The 24,223-nt window shown below is 39.3% G+C and overlaps 1 protein-coding gene and 1 long non-coding RNA gene across 2 annotated transcripts in view; one reads left to right on the forward strand and one right to left on the reverse strand.

The window, feature by feature from the left end:
• ITGA2 (integrin subunit alpha 2) overlaps positions 1-24,223 on the reverse strand; it is a 66,842-nt gene that overhangs the window by 4,589 nt on the left and 38,030 nt on the right. Inside the window, exons 12-28 of the mRNA XM_030236765.2 lie at positions 21,547-21,692; positions 20,715-20,858; positions 18,631-18,834; positions 17,712-17,848; positions 16,124-16,263; positions 15,033-15,184; positions 13,886-13,996; positions 13,239-13,321; positions 12,332-12,470; positions 10,643-10,735; positions 9,754-9,830; positions 9,572-9,655; positions 6,756-6,858; positions 5,851-5,961; positions 5,273-5,377; positions 4,852-4,965; positions 2,566-2,655 (exon numbers count right to left, since the gene is read on the reverse strand). Of these exons, the coding sequence (XP_030092625.2) occupies positions 2,566-2,655; positions 4,852-4,965; positions 5,273-5,377; positions 5,851-5,961; positions 6,756-6,858; positions 9,572-9,655; positions 9,754-9,830; positions 10,643-10,735; positions 12,332-12,470; positions 13,239-13,321; positions 13,886-13,996; positions 15,033-15,184; positions 16,124-16,263; positions 17,712-17,848; positions 18,631-18,834; positions 20,715-20,858; positions 21,547-21,692 (2,033 nt within the window). The remainder of the gene's footprint in view (positions 1-2,565; positions 2,656-4,851; positions 4,966-5,272; positions 5,378-5,850; positions 5,962-6,755; positions 6,859-9,571; positions 9,656-9,753; positions 9,831-10,642; positions 10,736-12,331; positions 12,471-13,238; positions 13,322-13,885; positions 13,997-15,032; positions 15,185-16,123; positions 16,264-17,711; positions 17,849-18,630; positions 18,835-20,714; positions 20,859-21,546; positions 21,693-24,223) is intronic.
• Positions 6,865-12,324, forward strand: LOC108962884 (uncharacterized). Its single transcript, XR_003945818.2, has 3 exons — positions 6,865-8,796; positions 8,886-8,958; positions 11,651-12,324. It is a non-coding gene; the product is annotated as an uncharacterized LOC108962884 (long non-coding RNA).

Consider the following 24,223-nt stretch of genomic DNA (forward strand, 5'->3'; position numbering starts at 1 on the left):
AGGTTTAACCAAATATATAATTACACATAATAGAGTTTCTTGGAGAGACATTGCTGTAATATTTATGAACTGTCAAATTTTTGGATTTAATCTTGGAACAACATGCAGTTAGCTGAAAGTTTTTTTTCCTTCCTGAAACATGATAAAACAAGTCACACTGGTTTATTTTCTCAGGGTGGTTGTTCAATGCATTTGTCTGGAGTAATTTAATCTTAAGCTTTCTGGGAAACTTGCACTGGACTGACATTTCAGTGATTTAAGTAATTTCTGTTGGAAGGCTCCAGTGTTGTGCTAGGTGTGGTTATGTGTATTCATTTCACCAAGGCAGGACGGCTTTGTCTATTTTCTAACTGAATGGCCATAGTGATGATTCTAGCAGGTTAACATTCTGGCCTCCAGCTGGCAGTCCTTTCCAACTTGGAAAAAATGTGAAAGCTTTTACGTAAAAACACCTAAGCAGCTTCCCCACATAGCATCACAAGGCAATATTAATTTATTTGGCTAAACAACAACCCAGTTCATCCAATGTAGAAAGCCAATTTCATATATGCAGTTTGCCTAGTAGTGCCTTCTGCATTAGATTAACAGTGAAGTGGCTCTACTGGAAAGGAAAACTGATGCCTAGGAACAAATTATCTTTCCTGAAGTAAAACTGTGGTCAATAAGACACCATGAGACTGGGATTCAACTCATCTGGTGTTTATCTACAATATCCTCCTTGACTCCCAAAGGAGGATAGGCTTTTCTAAGAGCCTAATTCACCCTAGTTATTTTCAGGATCAAATTTAAGATGAGATGAACTGCATTTCAGAAATACCTGCTCTTTCCAGGGACTAAGGTATACAGAATATGGATGACTAATGCTGATATTAAATTGGATGAATCCTACTACATCCATCTAAATCAACAGGGTAAGTAAGGAAATAAGCTCTGCTTGCTTCTATACTGTTCTGTTCCCAAGGAAGTGTGAAGGGCAGACTGGGTATTCCTGTTGGCCTAACAAGAAGTACAGTGCTGGGTACTGACTCCAGGTGTCAAACTGTCTGCTTTAGGGAGAATGTACTTCCCCAACCAGGAACATTTACCTAGACTTCTCACAGGGCAATAGGTTGTTGAGTGAAGGTCAGGCTGGAAGTCACCAAAAGCCACTTTGTTTCAAGGAACCCTGTGGAAAACTTTCAGGGTCTGTTCAGCTATTGCCTCAAAGGTGTAGAAGTCCCAGCTGCACATGTGTCAATGGCTAGGGGAGGAACTGACTTTCATTTGTCAACTATCATTTGAATAATTAAATTCTAGTTCTCCTGAAGTTGCCAACAGAACTTCTGGTAATGTAGATTTGGCAGTACCATGCTTAAAATGTGGAAAAATACTTATTAATACATGGTTTATGAGTTACCTAAAAAGTCTGTGCAGTTACCTGGAATATTTACATTGTATAGTAATGAGCTTCATCTCATAATAGAAATAATACCATGCCAAACTGAAGCACTCAGAACACTTCAAATACTGACATGTAATTTTTCTGCAAAAACATACCTCATTTTTTCTTCAGGCACTGAAGGTTTTACTGATTACAAAATGGCTTATTTAGAGGTTCTTCACAAGAAATAGAGTGATCCATGAGAAACCAATTATTAAAAATAGTATTGGATGATGATTGTATCACAGAATGAGAGAGATCAATCTGTAACTGCTTTTGTACACATTTAGTTGAATTCTCTATGGCCCATGAATGGGCTATGCTGCACATTCTTACAGATATTTGACTCATTTACTCATTTGCATTTTGCTGTTTAATGGCCTTCGTTATTTTATGGATAAAACAGGCTATTAAGTCCTGCAGAAATAAATCTGGAAGTAGTACTGCAAATGGAAGGGTGTCCTTCTCAAGATAGACTAAGACAATAAGGTGTCCTCTTTTATTACAACAGTACCAAAGAACTATTATATTCTTCCAGAGTCTTTTATATTTGTGTAGAGCAGATAGAAAGCTTGGAAGAAGAATTCAGTACTAATAAAGCAGTGGTATGGAGACTTCTCTTGAGATTAGCTGTGTCCACACTGTCCATATGACAGCTATTCCAAATGCTAAAAATATTCCACATTCCTTTACAAAGGAGATTTTTTTCTGGAGACCTTGCCAAACATTTGCATGGAAACCTCAAACCATACTCTTACAGAAGTAAGACTATAAGTCAGATTTGTGAACATGTTTCCCAGAACTCATTTATCTATAAAAATTAATTCCACTGAAGCAAGAAAGCCAAATCTTGATCTTTTCATGAAGAGAAAGCTATCTGAATTTCAGAAGTTTCTAGCTGACATTTTCTCAGAGTTCTACAATTTATTTGAGACCTACAGGTTTTAACTATGTCTGGTTTATATAGCAGTGGGCTGAAATGAAATATTTTAATAACTTAAGGGACTTATATATAGTCAAATGACACATAATTTCAGCATAATCAGGTTGCTATGTACTCCTAAAGGACACTGAAAATGAAATACTATCACTTTAATACAGTCAAAGATAGAGAAGTTGAAAAAATATACCAAACTATCACTTACAGTTAGGGTATTCTCTCCAATGATGAATAACTCAGGGTCATTTGTATCAATTTTTGCTTCTGCAGAGAGTTGTAATGTCTGGAAAATTAACTGAAAGAGAAGATTAAAACAACTGTAAAGCTGTGTTAATGGCAACTCAATTAAAATGAAGATATTCTAAAAGTCCTTGAAGTCTCAAGTCCTTGAAATGAGGACTTCACAGCCAGAAAAGAAAATCATAGTATTAAGAAAATTAAAATTACTTTAATATTTTTCCCCAGCCAACATGCCAATCAAAGTAATAATATATCAGTAATTCACTTAGCAATGACATTGAGGAACTGGTTTTTCTTTTTCTTTAATGTACAGTTCAAGTAAAACAGAAGGAAATATTTATGTAACCCTTTTTAGAGTTATTTCAAAGCTGTCACTGCTGTTAGCAGGGAAGAGATGGGGGGAAACAGCAGTGAGAAAAGGAGACAGCAACAAAAGACAGATGGGAATATATCTCTGGCCTTTGAAAGAAATGGAAACTGGATGTTCTTTTACTTCCCCTGCCCTCACTTCTATCCAATGCTTCTGTTTTTCCCCATTTATTTTTTCCTTTCACTGTGTGCTCCTCTCCACGTCTCAAATTCTGACACAGCTCTCTCAGCTTAAACAGAGACGATGACAAAAATCTTAAGCCAATTCCTATTAGAAAAGGGACCTTGTGCCAGATCCCACTTCCCTCTCTGGATATACTGGGAGGAGAGGTGCATGGCTGTGTAGATGCTGACAGTTCACTGCTGCTCTTCCACAGCAACACAAGGAATGGCCCCAGGCTCATGGGAGCACAGGACCACTCTCTCCAGCTGACCCAAAGGTAATGCCTGCTCTGCCATTTTGCCTTCTCAACCATTTTTCTGTGGCAGGGCCAGGTACCGTGGGCAGCTGTGGGTCTGCAGTGGCCAACACACCAAACCGACTGGTTCTGCAATGTGAGTTATTGCATCCCTGCACTGCGGCCATCTGCCCAAGTGGTGTGTCCTGCACACCTAAAAGTTGAGAAAAACACCTGAGCACTATTCAAAACACCTCAATTCCTAAACACATCTTTTATTTTCTTAGCAGGTACTGGCAAGCCTGTTACGCCCTTCTCAGACAATGGCTGATTGCCAGTAAATAAAAAGGCTGATGATGTCCATGATAGAGTGAGTGCTTGCAAGATTATTTGTGCTCAATTATGACAACCAAATAGAAAATTACAAAATGGGAGCTGCGAGGAGAACTGTGACATATGAACTTTCCTTCCCATCAGCCAGTGATGGTAAACAAACCATTTCCTTTTGTTCAGATCTCCACCTTCTGCGTACCTAACAGCACTAACAAATGGTCTTGACCCAGCTAATGAGAAAAATACAAACGCCAAAGACAGACAGATGCTTTTTGTCACACACTTCCATAACACATTTAACAATATCAACCTGACCTTTTCCTTTTAAGAGTAGAATGCTGGAGCTGACAGCAGCCCTGCTGTTAAATGTCAATACCTGCCACAAGAATCACCAGACACACTAAGGAGACTGCGTCATGTTCCTGACGCATTGGGCAAACCCAGGACTCCAGGATCGTTTGTTTGGTTGCCCAGCTAAGAAGCAAATATGGTCTAACTTCAAAAGTCTGGTAACTCATGATGAGTTATATCCTGAAGGCCACAGGGTGAAAATAGGCTGAGATATTGATGGCTTTTTTAAGCATCCTGTAGGTCTCTAAGCAAGGACTGTTTCTTTGATGCCTACTCTAATAAACAGAAAAAAATCAATTAAAGATGTTTTCCCCACTCTCTCTATATCAAATAGAACTGGCAGCACTAACAAAGGTTTTGTTATTTTGATGTGATCAAAAATGATCACGATGTAGACTGTGATGTTCAAAAGCTAAAAAGCATGATTATTTTACAGGCTATACTGTGTTCTGCTGTCCTATGATGAGTTTTGTGGAAACCGCAGTTCCCTAAGAATGAATCTAACAGATGTAGGAAACATTTTTTTTCGGCTACGAAGGTTGCATTATCGTAGCATTTTCTTAGATTCTGTCCTGGACTGAAGTTTTATCAGCTCTGTTATGCAGCCTCACTACTTTCAGGTTCAAGTTTTCAATCTGGAAAAGCAAAACCAATATAAAGTAAAGGAAGGTCTTTCTAGACTGAGGTCTCTGTACTCAGTGAGTATTCTGAGAGTAATCTTGTACTGGACTTTGAAAAATATCAGGAGTTTAAAAATACTTGAGTATTGTATCCTCTATAAAGATGCAGCTGATACTCACGGCAGCAAAGGTTCCATTCCAGATTTGGGTGGACACGTTCACAAAGTACTCTCCCTTCAGTGCAAGGTCTTCCAGTTTGCATGTGATGGTACTGCACTTCACGTTCTTACAGTTCTTCCAGGGGAAACAGCAAGAAGAGGCAATAGCATGCATTAAAAATACACTTTGCAAAATATTCTTGCAACATACAGAATTTCTGCCCTTGCCTTTGCCGTTCTGTGCATACAAATGAATCCTTCAGGCTGTGCTAAAGCAGATGCAGTATCTGTGAGAACATCCATAGGCTGAGCTCCTGCTCTGTAAATGAGGAATGCCACCCCATCACAGCTTTCCTCCCAAGTACAGCAATGGGCTCAGAAGGTCAGCTCTGCTTCCTTCAGCTCAGAAGGTCCTGCTTACTGCAGCCCTGGGTTTTACTCACCAGTTCTTTGGAAGCTCTGAAGTTCTCTTTCATAAAAGATGGAGAATAAGGTCTTTTCCCTATCTGCAGTGGATTTATCTGAGCATCACAAGTAACACCTCTGACCTAGGAAAGATGGCAGCAATGAGACAGGATGACATGCTACTTGGGAGTTTCTACTCATCATAGTAATATACATTTCCGGGCTTAGACAGTGGCTGTTAAAGGTTGAAGTGTAAACACTGAATTCTTTAGGAAATGAAGAGTATGTGGTTTTGGTCAGAAGTAAGTAATTCTTATGACACTTTTTTTTTTTTTTTTTGGTCCCTAGATTGACCTGAAGGGCTTTTCCTCACCTAAAATTTTCATTTTTACAATAACTTTCTCAGGAACTTGGAGAAGGGCCTAATTGAAGAGATCCGTATACTCCACATCTGCCAAGAAGTAGCCTAGTGTACTGTTGGCATTGTGGTTTCCTCTTTATGAGGAAGGAACATGGAGAAAGAGCATGGATTCTCTTAAACTAAGCCATAATACTGGGGAGATAATTGATGTTTATAGTACTGATAAACCCCCAAAAACACAATTCAGTTCTGTACCTCATCTGTGGTGACTGCAGTTAGGTACATCAGTGGGTTGCCTTTGCTGGTCAGTTCAGGAAGATTGATTGTTACAGATGCCATCTTTACTGGAATACTTCCTGTGGTTACCTGCAAAGCAAATAACTCAAGAGTTAATTCAGGTAGCTATGCATAAATTATTTGATACAGCAAGAAAATTAGAAATAATGGATGAGTATGGAAGAACTGGACTCCTTCTACATCATTTTTTTTTTTTTTTTACTAGGACACTGGGGTAGTAATTTTGTGAATAGTAAAGCAGAAAGTGTATTGTATAGCTCCAGGTTCCTGTCTCTTTTCTTAGCAGAGTTCATATTAACTGCATGAAATATGTTTTGAAAAGCAAATACACTGCCATGGCCAATAGGCCTGTTTAGTCCTTTGGAGTAGCAGTTACAGGAATGGAAATGGAACATCATTTAACTTTCTTCCACGTTGCATATTTGGATCTAAATTTTTTTCTGTGTTATGTAATAAGCACTGTGATTTGGCTAGTTCTTGCATCAGGTTTGAGCCCTTAACCCTTGACAAACTTCAAGTTTCAAAGTCCAAGCCTGCAAGCACTTGTTTTTCTTTATCAAGTTGTCAGGAGACTGTGAAAACACAGTCTAAGCTGGCCTGAAGTTAAGCATTAACCATCTCCTAAATATGTACACAGTGCAGGACCAATCCCTCCCCCATTCTACTTGTGCAAATGTCATCCTTAACCTTATGAAGACTCCAAGAACTTATGCTATTTGCAAATATTTTTTTTCTTACTTGACCTATTCAAAAGCTTCAAAATCAGACAATGAAAGAAGGAGTGTTTTTTAAACAAGGTTTTGGGAGCAGGCTACAGAGGGAGCTAAGGCAACTTCTTGAACCAGAACAACAGACTTACTAACCTTAACTGAGAAGTTGAACGTGGGGCCAATATCTTCAAAATTATTCACAGTGGAAGGAATGTTATGACCAGAGTATACTTCATAAAAGTTGATATTGGCAAGCCTGGTTAACAACCATAAAACAATATATTTCAATTGCAGCTTTGAAAACATATGTTACTGGATATGTCTTTGTGAAACAGGTCAGAAGTACAGAGAGAGAAGTCAGTCACTTAGATTGTTGTTTTAAATTTACAAAGTTGGTTAAGAAAATGGTGTGCTGAAGCCCAGAGCTGGAACAAACATGTGAAATTAAGACAAGAGAACTGTACATGATACAGGCTCTCTCAGGCTTCTAGACCCTGCATTGTTTCAGGGCCATACTGCAAACTCCTTCTCTGTGCACAAACTGCAACATTCACCCTTGCAGTCACCTTTTTACTCAGAAAGGGCCTTCCTGGCTGTCTCCCTTGGTACATCTGTAACTGGCTGGGTGTGGAAGCACAGGCATCACCGTGCTTGTGTAAATGGAACATATCACATGGCCCTCATAGTCCTCTTTGGGTCACATTATTTAGCAATTACGGGGTTTAAAATTCAGAATTTCCGAAGTAACAGAAGGGTGGTTTCAGCCCACTGCAGCATGGAATGGCAGGTGCATGATGGAAGGGCATGGTGCAAGGAACTGTGGGTGCTTGAGGAGCTCAGTTAGTCAGAACCACACTCAGAGGCAAAGAAAACCTCCCTGTGCAGTGCATCACACCCACTACCTGCTAATCTATCTGTGAGCAGCTCCTCTGCTAATCCATGCCAAAACATGACATATTGTCTGCTTTCTTACTGCTGAAGACTCCAGTCCTTCCAAGATGCAGAGTATCAGCTTCCTAGTCCTTTCAGAGGTCTCGGGAAAGACATATTGCTACATCTTCTCCCAGAAACTCAAAAATTACCCCTAGGAAGACTTTACTTCAGCAAAACAATACTTTTTTCTCAACTCTTGTAATTTTAAGGGATTTCTTCTTGGCTGCATTACCTGCCTCAGGAAAGAACAAATTCCAGGTAAATACTTCCTAAGCCAAGTTATACCATGGCTTAATACGCATTTTATTTAATTCTTTTAAATTTATTATCTCTAAGAATAACTAACCATTTTCTGGCAGTAGGTATTCCTTCATTCCTTGAAGCGCATATGAAATTGAATTTTTTCATATTCAGGAGAAGCAGCTGAATTCAAACCCTTGCTTTCCCTTGAATAACTTTTATAGACTCCATTCCTCGCTTCTTCTGAAGCATTTCATTTCAGTTCATATTTCTCAGCTAATTAAACCCACTGATTCAAGTTTGCACCTTCTGAATTTCCTGAGAAGCTAGCCCTCTGCACAGATGCTCCTGCAGTCTCTGCTGCTGCTGGCAAGGTCTCATGCAACTTTCTCAAGGAGCTGAAAGAACTTGCACCACTGACTTAAATGCTTTTCTGCACTTAAAATAATCTCAAAAATTCTGCTTGACTCCAGGACTGGGGCACCTATTCATGATGCGGAGCCTCAAATATTATGAAACTGCTTCACAAAGAAGGTTATAACACTAATCTTCCGTATGGTGGTCCCTATTCCAGCTCATCCTACACAGCAGCCAGCAGTTCATGTAGCTATGTTGATCTCTGAATATTAATTTCCTGGATCCATAGCTGCTGTGCATTTTGAAGCAGCTCCCTCTTTTTAAAATTTCTGTTATTCTCTGAATATCTACTGGGTTTTTTTAATATCCATTTATATTTACTAATTTTTGAACACTTTGGAATGCAAAAGCATTTTTTCACCAAGAACTGGTGACCAAGTGCATTATGTTGATCCTAGAAATTCAGTATTTGGGAGAGATAAATAAATCTATTCTTTCAGGAAAATTCAAATATCCTACCTTGATCCTGGAGTGACACCCATGTATTTTTGTTTCAGTTGCAATCTAAGTTAAACTGTAACTGAAATCATTCTTTTTTGGAACAGTAACAGACTAATTACTGTTTGAGTACATCCCAAATCACCAAGTGTTTCCAGGGCTCAAGGTAAGGACTTTCAAGAACACTATATGAAGGTAAAAGGTCATAAAAGGCTTTTTGTTGGTCTGCTCAGCTGCCTCTTCTTCCCTTCCCAGGGAAAAGGATCTCTCACGACAGCCCTGACTTGCCTTCTACATGGAGAAGAAAGGGCTGGCACCAGGCAGGGGGGTAGGTTTGAGCCAGAATCTGGATGGGTGCATGGGAAAACAGGGTGTTTGATTCCAGTGCCAGTGCAGCTGCAGCAGGGGAGAATCTGCCAGGTGTACCTCAGGTTTTAGTTCAAATCATTATCTCAAACTGCTAAGAAGTTTATATTCTTGCTCCAGGTTCAGCAGAAACATCCATAATTTTTTTCTTTTTTTATTTCCCTCCTTTACTGAGGGGGGCATACTTTATCTTTTGATATTCTTTGGTTTAGTTTTGATCACTGTAACTACAGATTTGATCCCATGGCATTACATTTGAGCCAAGAAGCCCAATGTTATTATACAGTACTTATGTTACCAAAACCACATGCACTGTTTGGCCTTTATATCACTTCTGTTCTCAGGAGCATCTGTAACAAGCGTTTGGAGGTAAACATGGGTCCACAACTTTCCTAATTTTTTACATATAAGTTTGGTTGGAAGGACAGACAAATCTGCTACTACTGGTGAAGAGGGAACTTCTTATGTCTTCCAAAACAAAAGCAAAGCCTCACTCCTATTTTAGTGGCCTTTCAAGACTGTTACTTGAAGTAGCTTGGCAAAATGACCGTGTCTGTTTATGTAAATCAGCATACCTTGTGAAGTGAATTTCTGCATCATATCGCAAAGGAATTGATAAGGCCACCTGGTTGTCCAAGTCTTGCTCTTCCTTACTTTCACTGTTCATCAAAACACATTTGAGTCAGGTGTAATAATACTGTTCTATACAAATGAGCTTTTAATACCTAACTCGCTTTCATATCATTGTGTACTTTACCTCCATGCATGAAAACTTAGAACTGCCACATTCTGAAGATTTTTAAGGTTGAAATCAAAGCTAATATCAAAGGATACCTACAGAAGAGACAACGAACACATGGTAAACAAGTTGGTACAACACCCTAAAAGACATTATTCATGTGTGTAACAATGCCCTCTGTATATGAATTCTCTACAGATTTCTGTGTAATATTTCAGTCATTTCTTAATACTCAGAATTAATTTGTTCTTACATTCCCCTACAAGTCAGCATGATTACATAAACATGAGTTATTTGCATTTTTAAATTGTATACAGCTAGCTGTAAGCTGCAACAAAAGGTGGTTACAATTCCTTCATTTTAACCTCTAGCACTGACACAAGCTTTGTATTCATTCTTTTCTTCCATTTGTTCCAGCAGGTCCACTTTGAGCAATTCCATTATAATTCAGAACAAGCTTAACTTTCTATATATGATTTTTTAAATATTATTAGGGCGGTGTGGGCCTCTCTCCTCCCAAAACAATACTGTTTTCTTGGAGAGATGAGATTCATGGAGCAGGTGAGGGAGTTACCCCAGATTCACAATGCCAGAGGGATGTGATGAGAATTGTGCACAGTTTTTAGGAGCCTGCACATGATGCTTCTCTGCCCCCAGCTTTCATTCTCCAAAAGTTACATAACTGCAGCAGCATTTGGAAGCTGTGAGTTCTGACAAATGAGTTTTGAGAGCCCTTTGTCCTTTAATCTGATAGGGAGTCACATATTTTAAGCACTAGTTTGCTTATTTTAATGCCTCTGTGTAAAATCTAAGAAACCTTTACAGTAATAAATGCAGAGTTAGGAAAAAAACAACAGCAGAAAAGGTTTTGGGATCATTCAAGGTTATTTAAACATGCTAGCTGTACCTGTTGTCCTGTTCTGAAAACAGGATAGCTTATTTGGCAGATGACTGTACTTTGTGCTGTTCCTGTTTGACACGAGACTTCAGTCCCATCACTCTGTAGAGAAAACAGACAGAAACACCATCTTATGTCAGGTTTTGATAAGGCAGAGAGGTGTGTACCTTCAACAGCATATGTATTATAATAAGGAGGAGTGAAAATAGGTGTTATGGCAGTAAATCCTAGAGATGCAGCAGATGGGTGGGGCATAGGCAGGGCCAGGAGGAAGTCAAAAGGAAGGTGGGACAAGGACCATTCCCACTTGATTTCTTGTGTGCTGCAGTCATCTTACTAGAACTTTGTGTTGGGCTTGGAGGAAGGAATACAGGCCAGAGAGTACAGGTCAGCTCTACCACTAATTTCTGTAAGTCCTTTTCTTACAGAATTTTTACAGAACTTTTGCAGACATATTTACACAGTCTTAGAGCTAGAAGAAATACAACTTTCTGTAGGAAAATCTGACATACATAATAGTTTGTTTACTACTTTCCAGAATATTGTCTTGTCATCATCCTTGATTCAAAGACAAATTCACAGACCAGAGCCAGTTATTAACCCTTGGAGAAGAATTAATTAAAATGTACTGTCTTTTGTAAAAAAACATTCCTACTAGACATTTACCATTCATGAATTATGCTACAAAAATCCCCCCAAACCCTCAAAACAAAACTTCCAAAAAGACCCATACATACTCAGTTTATGTTTTTCTTCCTGCCTTGAAGCAGGCACATTTTTGGTCCAAACTTCACTTGCAGGCTGAAGTGCTTCTAAGCAAAAGGGCTTTTAAAGCAAAAGAAAATTCTAGCTCCAGTGTGGTCTTTTGGCAAGAGTGAAATGAACAATCTTGCTGCACAACAGGATGGGGAGGTAGAGGGGCACCCCCAGCGCTGTGTGCAGTACTTTTGCCAATTCATTGTTCAGAATAATGCTGCTCTTGGGCAGGAATGAATGCTATCCCTCCTCTCCCTTCAGTACAGGGACTGCTCTGGATTTCACCCCCAGGATTATCACGCACCTCTCCAGTAGGAGCCTGACCATATAAGCCAGGCACTGAAATCTACATTTCATCCTTCGTGAACTGGGAGCAACAATTTGAATTATAGGTATACTGCATTCCCCAAAATAGTGTGCATATTTCCTCTCTTTTGCTTTCTCTAAGATAAAATTTGTTGGAAAAAGAGTTTTTGGTATAGCCATCATGTCAATCTGATTAACTGTCTAGCTGGAACACATGGCCTTGGCAGTAACACTATTTCTAGATCCAAAGTCTGCGCTTTAAGGATTCATCATCAATGCTGCATGTCTGATTTATCAAATACAAATTCCCTGCAGCACAGCAACTTCTTCAGGCATGTTGCTGGGAGTTAAGAAGATGTGGGTGCCAAGGCCTAAAGTGAGGAAGAGATGTCTGAGGTGAGATCAAACTCGAAAAGTTGCCAGCTTTTATGCTGAGTTGGAAATATCTCTCCTTGACCTAAATAAACTGATGTGCTGGGGGAATAATTCTGGTATCCAAGAAAACAAATTGTGAGAGAGTTTTGTACACACGTTCTTTTTGGAATAGGCACTGCTAGAAAGGAAAAAAGAAAATTAGTCTGAGAACCTCAAAAATAAGGGGCAATAACAGAAACAGAGAAGTTGGGAACCACGCACCGGTAAAGAAGATGAAGCAAAAAACAAGTTGTCTGAAAATGTAGCCTGTATTCTGGTGTTATATGCATTTTCCTTTTTATTTCTCAATTTCACGTTGAATGTTAGTCTTCTGTTTTTGCTGCTGACAATAAACTGTTTGCTGTTGGAAAATAAAGTCCATTGTTGTAAATAGAGGTACTAGAACAGCTGTGGATCAGGAAAATGTGTTGCCTGAAGCCAACAACAAATAACAAGCACAGCAAGACATTTCCTACATTGTACACACTTAAACGTTCTGCTTTCTAAACCCTTTGGCATAAGAAATTCTGTGAAGGTGTTTCCTAAAACCAGATATAATTATTGTATTCCAAAAGTGCGGGACTTTGATTATGTGTTGTCAGAGGGACTGCTGAGTTTTCAAGGGGTCTGCCCTGGTGGGAAGGTGGACAGAGTGGGCAGCACACATGGGCAGCTTTATCTCTGTGATGCATATATATGCATATACATCTGACATGGACTTAGAATACCTGCAGCCAGATAGCTGACCATAACACTGCTGCAGCTGTCTTCATCCTTCATTGTGATCATCCTCATTGATCACATTGTGCTCCCTTTCCCAACAGCAGCCAGTCAGACACAATTTGTCCAAATACTCACTATGTCCTCATCTCTAAGGTACCAAAACTTGGGTTAGTCTAAGCTGACAAGAGTCCTACTTCTGTGTTTGTACTTCTGTGTTTCTCCCTACCCTACCTCTTTTTCCTTGATTAAATTTAGATTAAAATGCCATTGCTTTTTTTGTCTATGCTGTTTCTAAGCAGATGTTGAACTGGAAAGGCTTTCTCCTCCAGAAATTAATCCAAAGCCTACAGATGAACCAACTGTTGAAAGCACTGGACCTTAACAGTTCCACTGATTCAGCTCTTACCTGTCATCTGCCTTCTGCTGAACATTCAGAACAAGATCACAGATACAAAGTTCATCTTCACCACAGTCTTTAATAAAAGGAATCTAGGAAAAAGAAAAACATTTCCTGAATGACAGGGCTCAACTTATAACATGATCTGAAGACACTAGAGTGCAGGCACCTTCAAGCTGAAGCACATTCTTGGTTTGCAGATAAGATAATCCCTCTGAAGGACATTAAAAATCTTGACAAGTGAACGAGTGAACTCAATAATGTGTTGCTACATGTCAACTGATCCAATAATGGTACAGACAGATTACTCTTCAATGACAACAAAGGATGTTGTCATATTCGTTCCATCTCTCTTCTATGTCCCTTTTTACTGTAGAATAAACTGAAAGAATTAATCTTTGCCATCAACTAGAAGTTCACATCAATGGTGACATGGCTGAACTCACGTGCTTGTTATGTGCTACGGTGGCTGATGTGTGTGTGAGCAAGCTCATGTAATACAGGCAAAGGCATGAAAGGAACCAGGGGACACCCCTCCGTGTGACTTACACAGAGCATGCAGAGGTACCTGCATGTACCTCTTTGGTGTTTGTGGGGGCCTCTCATTATGGATGTATATGGCCATGCATTCCTGAATTGTAAATCTGCATACTTACGCTATAGGCCACAGATGCTGGAGAAGATATGTCCAGGACAGGGCTGGAGCCAGGATTTGCCAGGCCAATGTCAATGCGCAAACCAAGTGAATTCACGGCATCTGAAGGCTCCTGTAAAGCACACATGGTTCAGGTGATGGCTGCCAGCACAAAAAACAGGGTAAAATCGGCAATTTCTATTGTGAATTGAGACTGCGCAGTAAAATAATACTTTGCTCTAAACAAGGAGAAGCAACAGTTCAAAGCTTCACTTCTTAAAGAAAATAATTCTGTGAGATTGACCAGTGTGGGCTCCTCTAGATTAACAGTTTTCAGTGCGATTTCCATGATAAAACTGATTTTTCTAGGATTCCTGGAGACTGTGCACATCACAGTAACTACTATGGCCAAGGAACATGCAGACTGTCTGCAGCGGTAGGAGCTGGTCCTCAAAGCCATCATCAGGAAGCTGCAGAAGTCAAATTCCTATTCCACTCTGCCTAACCATCACAAAGAGCATCTGGGCCTGAGTGACACTGAAACCCAGTAAATGCCGTGTTTCCTCTTTCTTCAGCCCTGGAAGAATCATCTTCTAGCCCTGTGGCTCACTGCTCCACAAGGCACTAAATGTGATCACTAGGTCACTACAAACCAGAGCAGGGAAGGAAGTCCTGTACCTGACCTAGCATCATGCAACAGAGCTTAAGGCAAATCTCAGGTCTCTGTTCAGTCTTTGGTTCTGGAGAAAAATGGAGACCTGCTTATTTTTATTTAACTCCTTTGTGTGTACAAGGGTTTAGGATGCATGCAAATTCTGCCTGAATGTTAGTTTGAAGAAAACATTTGCATGTATGTTTTAGTTCTTACAAAACAGTCTACTTAGAGGGAAATTAAAATCTATTTAAACTATAGACCATGGGCTCTATATTACACCAAAGCTGAATAACACAATTAAGAACCCTCTTTCCTATCCTAAAAATCTGTGCTGAATGTGACAGTTCTTAGTTTGTATGAAATCATAATCTTATTAAGTATTTTTCAGCTGGGTGGATTTGGGAAACATAAATAATTCAGTCCACCATGCATGAAATTCACATTACAGACAAAAAATTAATCCATGCCTTCCTCTGATCTTTTGTTATGCAAGAGTACTTGCAACCGCACTTACTTGTACACTGAAGACATCATGAACACAATTCTCTTCATGATGCACCACAAGATCCCTCTGCATGTACCTTTCATTATTTTCTTTGAAGAATGCTCTAGAAGTCACTCTGGAGGACTGGAGGTCTGCATCCAATGTTGCATTGTACTTTATAGCTACAAGAAGAATAGCAGTACATTTTTGACTGAGCATGGTTGCCCGTGATCTCATTACTATGCTCAATATTATAGGGACCAGGCTTTCCCAACCACACTAAGTATTTCATGTTTTTCATAGCTAAACACAGAGCAGTTTCAAAATGAAGATACTTTCTCTTGTGTTTTCCAAAGTAGTCAGACAGGTTTAGGTCCTGATCTGCAAGGGGCACATCAAATGGCAATCAATCCAGCCTCCACTGCAGATGTCTGAGCCTGCAGCTCAGGCAAGAAGACAGTCAGCAGGGCCAGGGTTACTCTAGGTAAAGGGGCCTTGCAACAATATCACTGAACTCAGAGGTGACTTTAAACAATCTGCATCTCCTCTTCAATCACATAATAATTTCTGCCACCTCCTCTTTGTTTTATGACTATTCTCTTGTGAAAGTTCATTGTTATTTTATAGCTTAAAATCATGAGCTCCTAAAGGCACTTTATGTAGCACTGAAGCAGTCCAACTCGTGTCGTCCGTGAGACTGAACTTGAAAACTTCACGGGAGCCCACTGATGGTCACAGAAATATTCATTGTGCTCTGAAAAGAAGAACTTCCTCCCGCTAAAAACTGCTCTGACCTTCTGAAAAATATTTAATTTTCTTTTTCTGAAGAGGAAAAGTATGCAGTCTGTTGTTGAAAAGAGAAGGCTGGATGAACCTAGCTCCTCATGAATTACATTTTTGGGGATTGTTGAGCAACAAGGACAAAGCTGTCCTCTATACTGTTAATTCCCCACTTTTCAAAGAGTATGGAGCCAGTGATGAATTAGGACAAGCATTTAAGTTTTACATTGATTTTGTGATTCTTGACATTTAGTCTAACACATATTTAGACTTTCCATTACTCATTTAAATAATGGACTTTTGCAGACATTAATACAAGAAAATCACTGAAATACTCTTACCCACTTGATTATTTTTCTTAGCAGGTCTAAATGAAGCCTGAAAACATATTTTGACAGTTATATCTGTATTCTTGTTCAGCAGACTGATTTTCTCAGGTTTAAATGAAGCAGTTATAGACACATTTGCAATGCCTTTTGACCTGAAAAATATATTTTAAAAGTTACATGGGGTTTTGAAGAACAATAGGTTACACAGAAGCTGCTATCTAATACTACCTGTAAATGTTAGTACTGATTTTTTGGGGTTCCCAATGTAAACTTCTTTTAATGGTACTGGTATAATTATTTTTCCTTAGGTATACGTGAATATGTTGATATCATTGCTTACAGCAATAACAATATGTATTTTTATGTCACATTAATGGCTACTTGATGACTTCAGCCTATGCTCTAATCAATCCCTCAAGGTATCAGAGAATGAAGCTCTCAACCTATTTTCTAAAAAAGTAACCTTCTGCTCTCTTTAGAGCTCTTCTGGGAAGGTGAGGATGGATAATTCTTCATTTTATTTAATAATCTAATTTTTCTGAAAAACAACTTTAAATGTAATTAATCAAGATTTTGAAGAAGAGTTTCAGAGGAACCCTACATGTAAAAACAAACACTTTAATCAAAATGAAATGCATTAATCAGCCCAAATGTCAGAGTGAAAGAAGAGTAAGCATCTTCATTAATCAAATCTAAATAAGTGCTGGTACTTCAAGGAGCATAATTTTCTTTCATGAAATTCCCAGCAGCAGCAGCAGTCAAAGGTCCAAATTGACCATTCATTTTTAATTATCTTGTTTCATTATGAAAGAAGTAGCAATTCACTGATATTTTTCTTACAATGGGGAGCCTCAGGCATGAAGACAGGCAACAGATAGGAAAGGAAACAGCATTTGAATTTAGCTCCTCAAGGAAGGAGTGGAAATCACAGCCTACTTAGACAGGCAGATGATTTGGCTTCTGTGAAACCTTTTTAAATTTTGTGAAAGTACTCTGACTTCTGTGGCAAAAGCAATGAGCCATTACAAATGTGTTTCTTGCCAGGACTAGTTGTCAACTCCCTATTACTGCTCTCTGTCCTTACCCTGCAGGGCCACGCTGCCCCCATCCCAGCCTATCAGCCAGTTGAGGTCACACAGGTTGTGTGAGACGTGGTTTCATCCATCTCAGGCTCAGCTATCAAAATTGTACTCTGGCTACTGAGGTACACAGCCTGCTGTTACAAACACCCTCCATCAAGCCCCATTCCCTGCTGCTGTCCCTTCCCTCTGGACCATGTGTCTGCACAGCAGTAGCATGAAGATGTCTCCTGGCCCTCTCATTCCTGGCCAGGCCCTGCCACCTGGCTTCCTCCCCCTGCCCTGGCTCTGCCCTGTGTGCTGCCTTGGCTTTCAGTGGTTTAATGTTAAATGCCTAAAAGAGATTTAGTCATTTTTTAGCTAGTTTTTATAGCAGTGATGAGGCAGTAAGTGTGCTAGCCCTGAACACATAGAACAAAAGAGATTTTTAATTTGCTTATTTTTCCTGTTGAATTAACTGCATGTTCAACTGCTGCATCTGAAGCACTAACTGCTTCCTTTCTAAGAAAGAGTATACTAACCATAGCACAACCACATTTCCATCAGCACCAACTGATACGTCAGTAATGCCATCGTCATCTAAGTCTCTATGGCCATCTACTGATCTTCCAAAGAATTGGAGCTTTTGTCCAAAAGCAGAATCCGATCCTAAGATTTTCTGGGAAAGAGAGTTTGGTTACTGAGTTTGCCAAAGCATGCTTAAGTCCATAGATAGTAGCCTGATTAATAGATTTTCACTGATACTCCCTGTATATGCAATGTATTGTTTAAACAAATTGCATTTGTGGGTGTTTTCTCAGATGCTTTTGTAGCACTTCTTTCTCATCTGTTGGAGCAGACAAAGGACTAGATTTTTCTGTCTTGGGAGCAGATCAACTGACTGCTGTATGCCAGATACAGCTGGAAACTTTTTCCATCTCACATTGAGCAACTCAAAGAATATGAAGCTTAATAGGAGTTCTAACAAATACTTGCTGCAACCAGAAAATCTGCATTGAAAGTGACAATAAGATTTCCACTATAGTATACATGAAGACCAGTGGAAGACCTTTAATACTATGCATTTGTAATTTGCAGAGCTGAGATTTATCTGATCTTCATTGCTGTACATAAACACTAAAAACCTGAAAATAATGGGTGTCAGTTTTAGGATAGTAGTTGACTTCACACTCAGGCATCAAAAATGGCTCAGAATGAGCATCTTGCACATCCTTTTCCTCTATATGGTTCCTTTATAAGCACCACAGCATCAGCCTGGATATGCTGGCAGCTGAAAGGAGGGGAGGCATAAAATGTGAAATAAACCAACAGTACTCCTTTAAGTGGTTGAAACGGTAGCCAACTAAAGCACAGAAAACCTTCTGTTTTCCTCTAGTAGATTTAAAGGCATCAAGTACATCATTACACAACACAGTAAGTGTTGAGTTATACAGTAAATACCTGAGAATATTTGGTACGTATAGTCTTTTGAAATCCATTATAGATGTAAATTGCTCCTGAGTTTTCATTTTCCAGTGGTGCACCTATTACAACATCATTAGAACCATCCAAATCAATGTCTGCAAGGGCTGCAATTGCTGATCCAAAGCGTGCATTTTCTGACCCCTGTGGACCTTCCAAGAGTTCTTGTTGATCCAAGATTCTCTTTAAGAATTGAAAAATAAGAAAAGCAGAAACACAGCTATCATTGCACCATATTAGACCTAGGAGCAGTATCTATGTGCATTGTTTTTTGTTTCTGTTTTCCAGTACATTCCCCTCAGATAGCTCAACACTGAATTCCTTCCCCATTGTATTGCCCATTCAGTTTGCATTATGTCTCAAAGTCTTGGCAAGAATTACACAGCAAAATCAAAGCATGCTATGCAAAGCACTAACAGCAAATATAACCATATGTACGAAGCTTAAATGCCCTCTCTGTCCTCATCTGACTGTTCTGAAGTTTCACAATACATTGAAAAATACAGTTTCCAGTTTTGGATTACTGGTTTTTATGCAGAGGGAATGGAAATTATGTAACTGGACATAATTCTTTGAAACAGAAATGGAATTTCCTTACTAAACTAATGCAAAAAACATGTGTCCAAATGGTAAACTCCTGACCTCTCCAATGCCAATGAAAAAAGAAAGACTGCAGATCTTCATAGTTAAATAATCCCATTTACACTAGGTTAAATGCAACTCTGGCAAACAGCATTCTCACCTTTAACTTCAGTTACCATTCTGTGCTTAAAATTTTAGAAATAACAGGCACGTTATTTATTAAAAATGACTAGAAAAGTATTACTTGCGCAATGGGGACAACTTGCACAAATCCAGATTATTTTTAAAAAACATTAAAAGTACCTTTCATTGTTCTTATTTAAAATTTAAACCAAACATTTGACAGCAACTAAAAATTGTAAGATAGTCTTCCAATTTATTTGGTTTTCAAAAGGAAAGGAAAAAAAACCTTTAATTTTTCTTTTCTTTCATATCTCATGTATGATACCACAGGCAAAAAGACTAATGTCAGCTGCCAACTTTCAGCTCCTCCATTTACATTGAAATTGTTTTAGGTTAGTTTCCTATGACACTCTGACTAAGGTCCTGCTGAGGAGCATGGTCCTTCCTCTCTATTTATTTGATTGCTATTTACCTAGTAAAGAGACCATTTTCTCTTCTCTCTGATGGATGTCAGATATTAATTTACTTGGCAGACATCCAGTGAAAGAAAGACTGTTCAAAAATGCCAGAGGGCTCAGTATGGTTAATACATATATTATGAAAACACCTACTATGGGTCTGAACAAAAAGCACTGTCAGGCAAGCATCAGACATGTAACTAAGCTTTACTGAACAGAGGGGACAACAAGAGTTATGGTAACCATCCAGAGTTAGAGTCTATGAAACAATGCAGAAAGCTGGTAGAAGAGCATTTCTTAGAACTGCTTTGGGAATACTGTCAGGCATTGAATACAATCACCAAAAACAAATGGCGAATTACTTAGCAAAAGCCTTGAGCTAGGTTTTTTAGAGATACAGCCAACCCATGCTATATTAGCATGAAGCACATTGCCTGGCACCAGGACCAGGGAGACACGGAGAACACCAGGCTCCTGACTACTAACAGTGCTTAGCTACTGCCTTGCTCATTGGCTCCAGTTTGGTCTGTTCCAGCTGCCTAATTCCCAGGTTAACTGCACAAGCTGTTCTGGGGCAAGTTTGCAGCTGCTACGGAAAAGAAGAACATGTAAGGCAGCATTGGAAAGGCCTCCACACATATCCCTCTAATCAGGAAGGCTTGACCCTATTGATCCCTTCTCCTATGCCACATCCCAGGATAAGCACGTGCTCTGTTTCTTGTAAAAAAAAAAAAAAAAAAAAAAAAAAAAAGTCACTTGAAATACTTCAAACACTTTGACAAGATTCACTAAATAGTGACTTTGAGGATCTGGGGAGGCCAAAGGCCTTTTAGCATCCATGTGGCCAATCTGATTTGAAAGAAAGTAGCCCTAAGCAACGCTGGTTTTAGCAATTTTTACCTTTGTGATGGAAAACATGTACACTCTCCCTTCTTCCTTCTTCAGGTCATTCATAAACATTGGTGCACCCACAAGCAGCACATCTGTCACAGAATCCCTGTCAACATCCACTGAACACACCACACTGCCAAAGTAGGAGCCAATCTGAAATCAGAAGCAAATGGGTTGTCACTGTATATGGTTTTTGTAAATCATGTTTTAGCACCTGATTTAGAAAACTTACATCCAGTAATACTACAATGCTACTGTATGTTGGTTAATTAAATTACTCTGTAGCTTGCTCCATTGTTGGAAGAATCATATCCTTATACACATTTAACTATTTCTGTCCCACAGTGGCTGCTCAGCAATACAAATGCCAACAGAAAGTAAGATATGGGAGGTACATATTTTTTATAACTGCACATGAAACTTCCCAGCCTCTGATCTACTCTCAGATTTTTCTTACAGATGATACCAAAACCAGCTAAAACTATTCCTCTTTTCCAGAGAAAAAGAGACTGAGCTTCCATATCTGTCTTCTGATGTCATCTACTTCATAACTTCTTAGGCGGAGCAGAGTTTAATGAGTGTCTCCTGATTTGAATTGTTGACAGAAGGATACATTAGTTAGATTTGTATATTATCTTTTGCCACTAATTGGATGACTTCCTAAAATACTGTTTAAGAGTAACAGCTAACCTCACTGAAAGAGTCTAGTGGCAGAGAAAAATTCAAGTGGATTCTAAATGCTTTGAGACAAAGAGGAATTTTCCAAACAAATTGCAATTTACTGCTGGGTCAATAAAAAAAGATTCCTGAAAGTCTGTATTCGTGACCAAAATATACTTGCCTGCTCGCCCCTCTGTGACTGCACAATTGCAACATTACCATCACTGTCAACATTATAAACCACCACTCTGCCAGTGTAGTTGGATCTTGGTGCGCCAGCAACAAAATAGACAGAGCTCGCAGTTGAGAGAACAGCAACAGAATAACCTGAGTATAGAAGTAAACATTTAACATAAGTGAGAGAGATCTTTAACTACAATTTATCAGTTGGTCATCCATAAAAACAAAGAGGAGGAGACAATCTGGTATGTTGACTGCACAGAGTGACGATTCCAGATGGGAAGTTATGCTGTCACATATGCATAAAATTTGCAATATTCTCCTGGAGAGAGCAATGACACACAGATCAGGTTGAAGCAGGTTTACAGAATAACACAATAGCTTTGCCTATTCAGTCAAATGTAGACCACAAAAATGTCATGCTTGTGAAGGAGACAGGAAAAAAACGTGCAGACAGTATCCTTGGAAAGAAGAAATTAAGAGAAATATGAGATGAACGTTTGTACCAGTCTTCAAACTAGGGAGGAACACCTAGCTTCTGCAAAGTTTGCAGTGCATTTTCCCACAGCCCACTAAACCACAGACCAGTGGTTTCTTGGAATAGAAGAGTCTACATTAACAGCTTGTCAGCTGAAGAGATGATTGAACTTCTCTGAACATTTTAATCCCCATCACGATTATTCTAGCATTTATTTGCTTTCAGGAAACATCATTTAATACCTGTAAAAATGCAGACATGTATTAGCAGTATAAATCTAGCTTTAGTACGTACTTTAGATTTCTGTGGTTTAGTTCCAGCAAATTTATTTTAAGCAAAGAAAACAAAGTCATCCTTTATAAAGTCTATAGTTAAACTCAATAAGAAAATGCCAGTGATGGGACAGAGTATGCAGATCTTTAGCAAGCTGCAGAACAATTTGAGGGGACAATAAAAGGAATATGCCTTGGTCTTTAAATCACACCAGTCTAATTCAGATCTTTTCTTCAGACACAGGGTGAGAACTTTTGTGACTGAAGTTCAATGAGCAACAAAATGAGGTTTTGTTTTGCAAGTTAAGTACACACCTTCCTAATCAACACAGAATGCAATCATTTGAAGTGAGTGGGTGCCATGTAGAGCAGGGTGGCAGAACAACTGAGCAGGCTGTTCTTGCAGCTCTTTAACTTATGCTCTCCCAAGCTGGTGAGAGAGAGCTGGTATGGAGAGCTCCTACTGGAGGACAGAAAGTGGAAGGGAAATAAAGGGACAGAAAAGGCAACAACATTAAAGTAAACACTGAAACTGCCTTGAAGAAAAAGGAAATTACCATAATTTTTAAAAATTATTAAGAAAATGAAGTAAGAGAAAGTCTGAAGAGGTCATACACGCAAAAGAACTACTGCTCATTTGCTTGGATTTAGATTTATTCATTTGTTGGATACAAGTAATATTGAGCCATAGAGGAAAAAAAGAATGCTAGTTGCAAAGAGAGCATATTATTAAATACCTTTAAGAAAGTTATAGATGCTTAATGTAGTAGCATTATTCAGGGGTGAAAGAGCAGAGCAGGCACGTTGAAGGTTTACAAAAGCAGTTCAATGAGCTGAGAATACAGACTGTCTTTATTGGGTTACAAAAGCACGTCAAAAATACATATGGAGATTATAAGTATAATCTCTATTAAGTGGTAGTAATATTCAAAACCTATAAACTGAACTGGAAAAGGCTAAGAAAACAGCGAGCACTTATGAAACAACAGAAAGTCAATCAGCTTCTCATCCACATGAACTGGGGAAGAACACTCAAACACTGTAACAGAAGCATCTCATAATGATCAGTATGATTCACTAAGCAGCCTTTTCAAATCCCATGATTTATTATGTCTCTGTGACTGTGCTGGTTTTGGCTGGAATACAGTTAATTTTCTTCCCTGCAGCTGGTGTGGAGCTGTGATTTGGATTTATGCTGGAAACAGTGTTGATAACACAGGGATGTTTTAGTTACTGCCGAGCAGTGCTCACACAGTGTCAAGGCCTTTTCTGCTCCTCACCGTGTCCCACCAGCCAGGAGGCTGGGACGGGTCACAGGGAGTCGGGAGGGGACACACCAGGGCAGCTGCCCACCAGTGACTACAGGGGTGTCCCTGCCATAGGGTGGCATGCTCAGCTATAAATAAGCTGCAGGACGAAGGAGGGGACGTTCAGAATGATGGCGTTTGTCTTCCCAAGTCACAGTTGTGTGTGTTTGAGCCCTGCCGTCTGGGGATGGCTGAACACACCTATCTGCCCGTGGAAAGGGATGAATAAATTCCTTGATTTGCTCTGCTTGCATGCTTCACTTCCACTTTCTCTGGCGGCATCTCAGCCCAGGAGTTCACACACTCTGACTCTTTGGACACTCCTGCATTCTCACTCCCCTTAAGAGGACTGACTGAGTGGCTACTTAGCTGCCAGCTGGGGTTAAGCCACACCAGTGACAAAGACTGATTTTTTTTTTCAGCTTACCACTTTGATATTATTAGAATTTTTTTTTTAAAATCAAGTTTTTATTCAATGAACTATTGACTTTTGACGAAAAATTCTTTTCACATTCTCAAATAATTTCTTAACACAAATCTGGCTAGGGGATAACTTTCCAACTTCTTCAATATCTTAATCAAGGTTTCATACTTTTCCAGATTTGTATTTCAGCCCCTTAC

This window comes from Serinus canaria, chromosome Z (genome assembly GCF_022539315.1).
Source record: "Serinus canaria isolate serCan28SL12 chromosome Z, serCan2020, whole genome shotgun sequence".
NCBI lineage: Eukaryota > Metazoa > Chordata > Aves > Passeriformes > Fringillidae > Serinus > Serinus canaria.